The sequence below is a fragment of the Nelumbo lutea genome, chromosome 2 (assembly GCF_056320005.1).
Source record: "Nelumbo lutea isolate HS-2025 chromosome 2, American lotus-T2T, whole genome shotgun sequence".
NCBI classification, from domain to species: Eukaryota; Viridiplantae; Streptophyta; class Magnoliopsida; order Proteales; family Nelumbonaceae; genus Nelumbo; species Nelumbo lutea.
The window spans coordinates 58,849,843-58,861,354 of record NC_142685.1 but is presented as its reverse complement, the minus strand read 5'-3'; the positions used below and the strand labels follow the sequence as shown (position 1 = coordinate 58,861,354).

Sequence of the window (11,512 nt, the reverse complement as noted above, 5' to 3'; positions counted from 1 at the left end):
TGTACTTAGTGCCACTTTGGTCCTAGAACTTTAAAATGTGATAATTCAGTGCCTAAACTTTTAAAACGTGCCAACTTAGTACCTAGAATTAACCAACTATCATTTATATATATATCATATAATCTCATGTGTGGCTTAAAAACTTTTAAAATGACAAAATTACCCTTCTAAATAAAACATCTAACAGATATATAAGTTTTGGGTATCAAGATTGGGTAACTGTTCATCTGGGTAAGACGTAACTAGAAACCATCGAGGCTAGGTAAATGTTCATCATCTTGCCGTAATGGTTTCTGCACAGAGATGTAAGTTTTGCACCATCAAAACCCCTGGTTCTGGACCATTAATGTTTTTGAGGTTTCCAACGCTGTCATAAAACAAACTGGTTCAATTGAACTAGGTTTGGGTTGGAAGATAATAAATCTGAACTTTATTTGGGTTGAGTTTGTTTAACCTAAAGAAAACCTTGGCTGGTCAGATCTTGCTTTGCGAAATTTAGAATTTCAGTATGCGAACTCTCTCTATCTTTCCCTCAAGGTCCCAACGGGTGTTGGATGTGGTGAATAGGGTTAGGGCCGTCGAAACTTGCCTTTCTTAGTCCAAAATAAGACCTAAATTTCGTCTCTAATACGGTAATACCCAATAAATAAATGGGCACCAAGAGAGCAAGAGGGAAGGAGCGGGTCTGGATGTAGTGGGCACGTTAGGTAAGTACAATTAGTGAGCACGTAATAGCTGTGTGATACATGTCCCAGTTAATGTGTCTTTCATCCAAACGTTTTTATTCCGTTAGATAAAAATTATTCATTATTTTATTATTTTTGTCAAAATAATTAAAAATAAAAAACAATGAAAAAGGAAAACATAAATGAGTCTCAACTGACAACAAGCTTAGGTTTTCCTTTTTCATTGTTTTTATTTTTAATTATTTTGACAAAAATAATAAAATAATGGATAATTTCTATCTAACAGAGCAAAAACATTTGGATAAAAGGTACATTAATTGGGACATGTGTCACACAGCTATTACGTGCTCAATGGGTCCAGATGTAGTAGGCACATTAGGTAGGCACAATGAGTGAGTACGTAATAGATGTGTGATACATGTCCTAATTAATGTGCATTTCATCCAAACGTTCGTTAGATAGAAATTATCCATTATTTTATTATCTTTGTCAAAATAATTAAAAATAAAAAAAATAATGGAAAATGAAAACCTAAATGTATTGGGAGTTGGGACTCATTTACGTTTTCTTTTTTCACTGTTTTTATTTTTAATTATTTTGACAAAGATAATAAAATAATGGATAATTTCTGTCTAACGAAGCAAAAACGTTCGGATGAAAGGCACATTAACCGGGACGTGTCATACAGCTATTACATGCTCACTCATTGTGCTTACCTAACATGCCTACTACATTCAGACTCATTTACGTTTTTTTTTCATTGTTTTTATTTTTAATTATTTTGACAAAGATAATAAAATAATGGATAATTTCTGTCTAACGGAGCAAAAACATTTGGATGAAAGGCACATTAACCGAGACGTGTCATACAGCTATTACGTGCTCACTCATTGTACTTACCTAACGTGCCTACTACATCCGGACTCATTTACGTTTTTTTTTTTATTATTTTTATTTTTAATTATTTTGATAAAGATAATAAAATAATGGATAATTTCTGTCTAACGGAAAAAAAACGTTTGGATGAAAGGCACATTAACCGGGACGTGTCATACAACTATTACGTTCTCACTCATTGTGCTTACCTAACGTGCCTACTACATCCATGAGCACACCCATGGCAATGCCGATAGAGTCCATTCAATGTTTTGGCTGAAAGAAAATGGCCATCGCCATAGCCATCACCTACTGCAAGCACGCAAGCACAAAAGGGGCCTGATCGAGATTAATGATTATCTGATTGAGTTGGTGGAGCCGGAGGTTATCCATTATAAAGCTTTCGAGCCCATTCTTCAGCTTGGTAGGCACCGATTCTCTTATGCAAATCCAAGTGAGAGGTGGTGGGTATAGGCAACTGATGGCCAAGCCAAAAGAAAGCTAGGGGCTTTCCCAGGTTGAGGAGAGAGGCATAGAGTCGGGGGTTGCTGGGAAATGCACAAGGTATTCAGTCAAAAGAACGGTTTTGGACAAATTACTTTGGGCAGCAATTTGGGCGTTTGGATGATTGGTAAAGAAAATTAGATGATTCTGAAAGGATTTTTGCATCCTTTCACTTGCTATTTAATAACTGATTAATGATAGATATTAAATTGATATATTTTGAAAGTTTGAGTACTACATTTTACATCCCTCTTACAACCACAAAGTTAATCATTGTAGCAATAATTTTTCAAAAAAATAAAACTTGTAGATACTAGGGAAAAAGCTTTGACCAATGAAAGCAGTCTCAATGGAGCCCAGACTCTCTACAGTCACATAATAGAGATATTTGATTACAATTCATGTGGATAGAGAGTGAGTAGGAAATCCCCAGTGGCCTCAATGTCATTTCATTAATCACCACTTTTATGATTGGTTGTAACTTGTAAGTTTTCTCTTATTATTATGTCTTTTCTTTTGGTATCGTACTCGTAGTCTATCACGTTTTTATTTTATGTTTTAAAGTATAAATTTGGGAGTGATTAGAACCGGCGAAGACCATATCAGTGATCACTTGCTTTTAAGTGCTTAAAATAGCAATTCATTAACAAGGCAACAGGAAAACAGAGATCAAACAAAGAAAAACAGGAAAAGAAATACTAAAAAAAGGTTAACATAGGATTGATGATATGGGTGTTATAGGTAAACTTATTTATAAATTTGAATTATTGTACAATCTGTGGTTCAAATCAGAATATTGAGGTGGCTGTCTAAAAATCCCCTCATTTTATTCGCTGCATTTCAACTTTGGAATTCACCTCCTCCCAAACAACGTGCCAATCTCCCTCTCATCCCACGGAGAGCACGTGGATCCCCAGGCACATTAACAATCAGCAATCAAATCGAAGCACGCTAATGGAATTTTGGTGCACTTGATAGGCATCAGTGACCTCTTTGCCCCCACCAGACGACCAGGATTTGTTGGTGTCCCATGTTAATAACTTGCTAGGCTACAAACAAACTTTCCCTTGCACATACATTTCCTCTGCCTTCACCAGAAATAATAAATAGCCATACGCCTTGCTGGGTGCAGAAATAAAACAGACCAAACTTCACAGAGTGAAGGGTTGAGTTGGCGGGTGAAAGAGCAAAGAAGAGATCATCAATTCACCATGGCCGGTTTCACAGAGCAACAGGAGATATTGGTGAAGGAATCATGGGAGACCATGAAGCAGAATGTGCCCGAGCTCAGTCTTCGTTTCTTCACCACGTATGTACAGATTTCCCCAACTGTTTGATTAATTGATTGCATGAATTATGGACCTTCTCTCAAGTGTTTGATTGTTTGCTGGTGATAATATGGATCAGAATCCTTGAGATTGCTCCAGCGGCCAAGGGTATGTTCTCTTTTCTCAAAGATTCTGATGAGATCCCTCAGAACAATCCTAGGCTCAAAGCACACGCTGTCAAGGTCTTCAAGATGGTAAGTGTTAATGGAGTCATTGGGTGGGTCAGGATTCATCAAAGGGTTTTTAGTTTGTATTACTAATTTATCTTTTTATGGCTGTGATGTATGCGATTGATGAAAACTGACAAGACCTGTGAGTCGGCTGTTCAACTCAGGGAGAAGGGTGAGGTGGTTGTAGCAGAGAACACACTGAAGAACCTGGGGTCGGTCCATCTTAAGAAAGGAGTCATCGATCCCCATTTCGAGGTGTTTTTTGAAGAATTGAAGACTTCTTTTATTTTCCTTTGTTGCTTATGATTTCATTTCCCTAATTGATGTACTGTTGAATTCAGGTGGTCAAGGAAGCTCTGCTAAGGACGATTCAAGAAGCAGTTGGAGAGAAGTGGAGTGAGGAGATGAAGAATGCATGGGGCGAAGCCTATGATCAATTAGCTGCAGCCATCAAGGCTGAGATGAAGAAGGAGGCAGCTCAGGATCCCCTGGCTCAGCCCTCCTCTTAAATCATTTAGTGTCGTCTGAGTTTGTTGAATTTCTCCTGGGTTCTAGTTGTTTCGTCTTTTCTGCAATAAATGTTTAGGAGAGAGAGAGAGAGAGAGAGAGAGCATCAAATTAAAGAAAGCCATCAAATTAAAGAAATTGTTAGAGAAGAATAATGTGTGGATGAGTCGATGGTTCTCTATTTTTCTTTGGTACTTCCATACCAACGTAAGGAACATAGCATCACCACATTCTATTTTTCTTTGGACCGATTTTGGATTGTACCCCATCCAGTCCAAAATCAATTTGGACGGATTGGAAGGACTAATAAGATATATTGGATTGGATCAATTTAGTCTCAAATATTTATTAGATTGGATTGGACCTGGCTCATTTGTAATAAATTTATATTAGATTGGGTTGGATTAAGCTAATATCTGGCCCATTCATATAAAAAAAGAATATAGGTGTCAATGGACCAAGTTTAGATTAAAATTAATCTAAGTCAAAATAAATTTAAACAGATTGGGTGATCTAAACATTGAATTGGACCGATCTAAACAGGTTCAAAATATTCATTCGATTAGATTGGACCTGATCCATTTATAATGGACTCACATTGGACTGGATTGAATTGGACCAAATCCAGTCCAATTGACACCCCTACAAGTAATGGGGAAGGTCCACTCTGCTTCAATTGTACAATGGTATCAAGAAACAGATAGGCTGTGCTTGGGCTTCATCTGGTTTGCTAAGAACAGGTCTGAATGTCTGATGAGAGCAAAGATGGGCTTTTGTACTTTCTCAACCAGCAGCCCATGGTTGCCTTTGGGCTGTGGATATCTGGGCCACAGATATTAGGCTCTTAGTCCTGGGCCTGAGATTCATTCACAATTTAAGATACTTCAGTGAAGAGGAATACTAGCCATACAACAACATTGGTGAAGCTATATTTGATAAGGTTGCCTTCAAGGCTTCAACATATAACACAATGGATCTAGTACATCGCGCGGGTCCCAGTGTATTGTCACTTTTTAGTTTCTAAACATTGGGAGTCCAAATGATGTACCCATATGGCCAGAAGGCCCAGAACCATGATAATCAACCCACTTGATGCATTCACAACGGGGATTTCTCATTTTTCTTTGCTTCTAAAAAATTTACTTTTGATGACTTTCTAATTTCTAAAATGTTTACTTGGGACCCATGTTAATGAGAGACAAAAATCAGAGTAAGGGGCTGTTTGAAATGTTGAACTGAATGATTTATTTCTTTCTTTTCTTGAAAAATTTAAAAAATCAAAAAACACTGAATGATATTGGCTCCCCACAAGCAGACCCCACATTGCTCCCCACTGCACATCCCAACCGTGCATTCGAAATATCTACCGGGGAGCTAATCCAAATATCATCAAGGAATTTTTTATTATTTAATTGATTATCCTATCCGTTAAAAGACAAAAACAATAAGTCACCTATTCGATGATAGCACCAGTCATCATCCCTGCATGCCAATTCTTGGAATTTGGTTTTCCACACCAGTGTAAACGGTAATTCTTGGAATTCGCTTGATGACAAAAGCTTTGAACAAATAAATGTTGTTGCTAAGCCTGAGGTGCTAATTCAAGGTGAAGACTCTGATGGTCAAATTAATATGGGGGAGTAGGAGGTAGACAAGACTTGAATAAGGAGTGCTCAAATGAAGCCACACGGGAAACTGTAGAGTTTTTAGTAGTTCAGAGTCTACGTCTTTACTTTGAAAGAATTACCCCCTATTTATACTTGAGGCCCTCTGAAGATAGGTGGACTCAGACGATTAGGATATGGTCCGACCCGAGGAGCATGGCCATTCAAGGCTTCTGTGTGCGGGCGCTCTATTGGCCCCTTGTCGTGTGTCAACCTGTGTTATTGGATCCGCGCCCTGGGTGCCACAGTCTGCCACGCGCATGAGCGCTATTGATTTGGGCCATCTGCGCCTACGTCAAATGCATTTGAAAACGAGGAAAGTAGGCGCTTTGGCACATAAACATAATACAATGAGAAGTTGTTTTTATCTTGGAGTTTTGAACAAATAAATGCCACCAAATGTTAAATGCCCCCTAAAAATAAAAACATCATAAAAGGTGATTCCTCAAATGCCCCCTAAAAATAAAAGACATCATGATTCCTATGGCTGCATAGTGATGCAAATAAGTGTGAATATAAATATGTAGAGTGTAAAACAGTTTATATAAATTGTAAAATTGGGTTAGTTTTGCACTGACAAATTTATCTTCTTATCAAACAAACTTTTAGTTGTAGTGGATGCAAACATGAATTTCAATAAAGCATATTGTTTTTTTTATCAAAAGCCTAATTGAATGCAAATTTATTTTTTTATTGATGTACTTACACTCCATTTGCATCATTTCCAAATGCAGCCTAAAGGGTAATTGTATAAACTTGGGGGTGAGCATTATTCAGTTAAAATTGAGTGCTTACTCAATGTTCTCATAGTGTCTGCCTCCCTAGGCGTGAAAATTGAAAAATTGAATAAAAAGTTTTGGTTTGTTTTTTTTCCAATTTTTAGTTAAATTGGTTCTGTTAATTTCGTTTTTAGAATTAGAAATTCAATTAACCAAACTTTCTATTGTTATATATAATATATAATATATAATATGTAATATATGATATATAATATATTTATACATTAATATATAATAAAATGAAATTTGATTTCATAATATATATCATATTTTATAATATATATAATAGAATAATATATATTATTAAAATTTGGTTTTAACCAAAAACCAAATTAAAATTTTCGGTTTCGGTTATTTTGGTTTTTCCATAATTCGGCTTCACTTTGATTTTTAAAATTTTTGTTTATTTGATTTGGTTTTTAACCGAATAAACCGAATGCTCACCCCTATGCCTACCTAATCATTTGGAGTGGGAAAAAAAAAAGCTTTGGTGTTGTGAGAAACATTGAAAATTTTCCTCCATGGTTTTCATACAAACCGAGTCAAATCCTTTATTTGATAAATGATTTAATCAAACAACATTTCAGGAGAAACACCTACATGGCACTGAATGGATGTCGTTTTTCATATAAACAGCAACAGAACCAAACACCACCCTAGTTCGGTTCAACTATAGTACCAAAAAGACATGCATGAACTGGAAAAATTTGTAACCAATCAATGATATCATAAAAGTAATAACCAATCAAATGGTTATTTATTAAATTCAGGGAGGAGGTTTCATTGGTTAAAGCTAGACCTGGCAAAAACTTGACCCAATAAAACCCGGAAAAAACTGGGTTGGGTTGGGTCATGGGTTAATCCACCAACCCAATTATCAAGTTAATTGAGGCTATTTAATCTTTACTATTTAGTCTTTACAATTTATCATTTACTTTTTAAGGTTAAATTCCTTTAATTTTGGCATTTTCTGCATTTCTTATTTTTTAAATGCCAATTTTTTTAGCAATAACCCAAATTGACTCATGGGTTAACCTTAACCCGAAAGTGAAGCCAACCCGAACCCGAAAAGTATAAACATAGATTTTTCCGGCAACATAGATTTTTCTAAACCTAATATAAAGAAAAGTATAAACATTTGTTTTTGAGTTTTTTTGAATCTTGGATTTTGGGGGATTATTGTGGAATCTCATTCTTAATACTATAAAATGCAAATGCCCAAATTGGAAAAATATCAGTTTGTTCCAAGATGCTCTCATCTTGGTGGACAGAAGAAAATGGGAAACATAACAGGATTCAATATTGCGAGATTAATCAGTGTATCGAATTGTTGATACTGATAATGCACAATCCGGCCACTCCTAGCTGGAAGTGACTGATATTCTAGCTGGTGTCGGGCAAGAGATATGTGTGTGAAGAGAAATGAAGGAACCCAGGGTTGTTCACCCGGCGAGAACACTCCGATGCTTAAGTTAGTATTTGGCTGCGAGTTGGAGAAGAATAAGTTTGCAAGAAAATGAGAAAGCTAGAGAGTGGTGAATATGTGATACCTTGGCCCCTAGGGGGTTGGAGTTTTTATATACTAACATTTTAGTAGGTTCTGAGGGGCTGATCCCAAATCTCTGCCGCGACGATTTGTTGTTAGGTAACACTTTCGGAGTGATTGGCCGTTATCGTCAAGATTAAGGAGCAGGTGGGCTAATGCGACCATTGTATGGTATGGTCCCGCCAGGCAGGGGACAACCTCCAAGGTTGGCAGGCACGACGCCGCCAGGTGAGAGACAATGAGTGTAGTCCTCAGAGTTGGCAGGTGCTACGTTGCCAAGCAAGGGACGTGGGTGCAGCTTTCAGGTTTGATAGGTACGGTTGTCAGACAGGAAGCTTCTCGCGGGGCTCAGGGTTACTTGATAATGGACCCTATAGCGAGCTATCTTGTGGCGAGCTACGTGCGTCGAGCTGCTGATGGCATGCCGAGGTGATTCTGCCTGAGGCGAGTTGTCTCCGAGGTGGCACATTTGCCTGGGTCTGCTGTCATGAACTTGGTTGCTTTAGTCTGCGAACTGGGGTGGATTCAACCCAAAATACCTTCAGCTCGGGACATCATTGTACCCGAACTTGTTCAGATGCGAGCTGATACTTGCTGAGTTGCCTTCTACATCGTATCATGTCCAAGGTCGGGCCAAATCACCCTTCATCAATACCCTTCTTCTTTTTTTTTTTTTTTTTGATGTAAGGGATGGTTTAGTATGGCACACTGGGATGGCAATTTCCAGCCTTCTCTATTAATTTGTCTTGTGGAGAGAGAAATGAGTAAATTTACCCAATAAACAACCAAACAAACAAACAGGAAACCAAATCAAACTCAGAAGGGGGAAAATTAATGTTGCAATGGCCACTATTCCCATCTAATTACATAACTTTTATCATTCATTTCACAGATGAAAAAGAATAAGCAGCAGTGGAAGAGACTGCTTAATTAGTAAATGAAAATTTCAGATCTCTAAATTTGTACACGAAGAGACTTCAACCACCTCTGTAAAAACAAGTTGAATCATCAAAACCGACTTACTGAGGAAGGATTCTGTTGGTTGTGCACCTGCGACCTATTCCCAGTAATGACAAGGATCTAGTTAGCATGGCTGCTCTGCGTGAACTACTCGGCAATATTAAGACCCCACCATTAGAAGAGGAAGACAGCGGTGGTGACAACGACGAAGATGATACTGAAGAAGAACCCCCTCCGCCTCCGGTGTCTTGTTGCGTCTTATGGGAAAAATCCATGGACCAGGATCGCTTTAGTGCGACAGGCAGTAACGGTGGTGGGTTTCTCTCAGCGAGCAAAATAAGAGAAGAACAGTGTCGAAGCAAACGATTTGACGAGTGAGCCAGCTGCGATATGGAATCGTTAACCCCAACTTGGTGGCCGCCAGTTCCAGCGTGGCTGTGAGCATCAACTCGATCATGGCCTCTGTCTTCCTCTGCTTCGGCCCCAACAGAGGGCATCGGCAATGCTTTGGACACGGATACTGCCGCAATGGGCGATCGACAGAGCGGGCAATTCGCGTGAGAAGCGAACCACTGATCAATGCAACGTAGGTGGAAGGCATGTCGACAGTTTGGCAACCAACGCACGATATCTCCTTCCTCCAACTGAACCAGGCAGATGGCACATTCAGTCTGGTCAGCACGAAACGATCCGCTTTGTTTGCTTGAGTAAGTGAGAACTGGGATGGATTGGAGGACTTTCTCTTCGACCCCGGTTGCCACTTGGTGTTCTTGCTCCTGATGAGTGTGTTGCGAGATCCTCCCATGCCTTCGACCCAAGCAATATCTCGTCAATACCAAATTGTAAACTACGATTGCCAGGGCTGTGGCCAGTACACCTGCCAAAGAGATCATCAGAGGGGTGAGGACAAGCCGTGATTCCACCACTGAAGATTGTTGGGATAACGACGATGACGACTCCATACTCTCCATCCCATATCATTCACGGTTTCGTTTGCGAGGTATGGTGGATGGAACCCAGAACAGAGCAGAGAGCCAGAGAGGCAGAGATATCTGCTTTTATTTACCGAAGGCAAAAGAGAAGAACCAGATGTTTGTTGATATTGCACCGCTTGTCACCCAGATGAAGTTGGGGAGATTTTATAGGTAATCTTTGAATCAGAAATTAAGGACCGAAGATTGATTACACGGGCGACGTACGTAGGTTTTGAAGATTGAGAAACAGAGGAAGCTAAGTTTGGACAGGTGTGTGGACTTAACTAAGACGTGTGGGTGCAAGGGTGAAAAATGGGAAGAGCCCATGGGCTCAACGCATGGGTCGACCAGTTACGTACAGAAATTTTTCAATTTATCTGGTACCGTCTACCTTTTCGTCTTAAAAGTCAACTTCTTTAGATCTGTGGACTGTGGTTCGTTTCAAGTTGCAACCGACGGTATTCGGACCCGAATATCCGGATACGTAGAACTGTTCACGGGTCGGGCTGGGTCGGTTAATATATTTTTTTTCAACCGACCTGACCTAATCGGGTTACTTAGAGCAAACCACAATTGATGGTCAGTTAATAACCCTATATTTGGTGTAGAATTTTTTACAAAAAAGGAAAATAATCCTAAAAATAAAAGTAATTCCTATTTAACTAATGTTTTATTGTTCTTTAATGTTAAAAACAAGTAACTAACTAGAAAGAATAAAATAGGATAAGGATTACCTAGTTAGGAAAAGACTTGAAAATCAAAAATTAATTAACTCGTTTTGGCTTTGGTTTTCACATAGGAAAATCAAAAATTGAATCGAATTATCAGTTTATCCCTCTTTACAATCCGAAACTGACTGGTGGTAAAGAAAAACCGACCAAATCGGGTTGGGTTGGGCTGATTTGGTCGGGTTGACATTGTTTGTAAAGAGCCCTAGGCATTCTTGATAAATTGAATAAGAACATGGCCTTAAATGATTGTTTGCATTATGGTTGAGCTATCTCCGGATGCCACTGTTGCCTTATTTCTTTTGGCCACATCATCACCGCGTCACCTCCGTGGCCCAGCTTATCTCTCCAGCCACGTCAGTGCCACGCCATGTGGATAGGCGTGACCAAGACAAGAGATCATCACACGGATGGGGACAAATCCGATGGGGATTAGGTCCTATCCCGAAGATCTTGGCAGGTAACCTCATCCCGATAACCCCGAAAGCCTCACCCGATTAGGACATGAATCATTGACTATAAAAAGGTATCTCCCGCTCAAGGTAAATGATCCAACTTTTGATTCCCATATTATTACTCTGCTCAGACCAGCAACATTCTCTAACTGTTCGGCCCAACCGTCCATTGCTTTCTACTGGCTTAAGCATCAAAGTATCTATCCGATGATAATTCCTCGGGCCTTTGACCTTTTGTTGATTTCAAATCTCATTGTGCGGCTTCATCTTTCTACCTTAGTTCCACCCAATTGATAAGGATTATCTAAGTGTGACCCGAGTTCTTGTATTAGTGA

The 11,512-nt window shown here is 39.0% G+C and overlaps 2 protein-coding genes across 2 annotated transcripts; one reads left to right on the top strand and one right to left on the bottom strand.

Moving 5' to 3' along the window:
• Positions 1–2,846: 2,846 nt before the first annotated feature.
• LOC148870983 (anaerobic nitrite reductase HB2-like) lies at positions 2,847–4,401 on the top strand. The gene is made up of 4 exons (XM_088967168.1): positions 2,847–3,375; positions 3,474–3,588; positions 3,703–3,819; positions 3,906–4,401. The coding sequence occupies exons 1-4, from the start codon at positions 3,278–3,280 to the stop codon at positions 4,071–4,073; spliced, it is 498 nt and encodes a 165-aa protein (XP_088823294.1). The 5' UTR covers positions 2,847–3,277; the 3' UTR covers positions 4,074–4,401.
• A 4,489-nt stretch (positions 4,402–8,890) lies between these two features.
• LOC148870982 (uncharacterized) lies at positions 8,891–10,110 on the bottom strand. The gene has a single exon (XM_088974010.1). It carries the CDS (start codon positions 9,989–9,991, stop codon positions 9,080–9,082), a length of 912 nt encoding a protein of 303 aa, XP_088830136.1. The 5' UTR covers positions 9,992–10,110; the 3' UTR covers positions 8,891–9,079.
• Positions 10,111–11,512: the final 1,402 nt, after the last annotated feature.

What these genes read in the sequence shown, in the direction of transcription:
- LOC148870982 (XM_088974010.1), bottom strand. Translation starts at nt 9,991, where the DNA reads ATGGAGAGTATGGAGTCGTCATCGTCGTTATCCCAACAATCTTCAGTG.
- LOC148870983 (XM_088967168.1), top strand. Translation starts at nt 3,278, where the DNA reads ATGGCCGGTTTCACAGAGCAACAGGAGATATTGGTGAAGGAATCATGG. An exon ending in CTGTCAAGGTCTTCAAGATG is followed by an intron (nt 3,589 to 3,702) that starts GTAAGTGTTAAT and finishes AAAACTGACAAG; the next exon opens with ACCTGTGAGTCGGCTGTTCA. An exon ending in TCATCGATCCCCATTTCGAG is followed by an intron (nt 3,820 to 3,905) that starts GTGTTTTTTGAA and finishes TGTTGAATTCAG; the next exon opens with GTGGTCAAGGAAGCTCTGCT.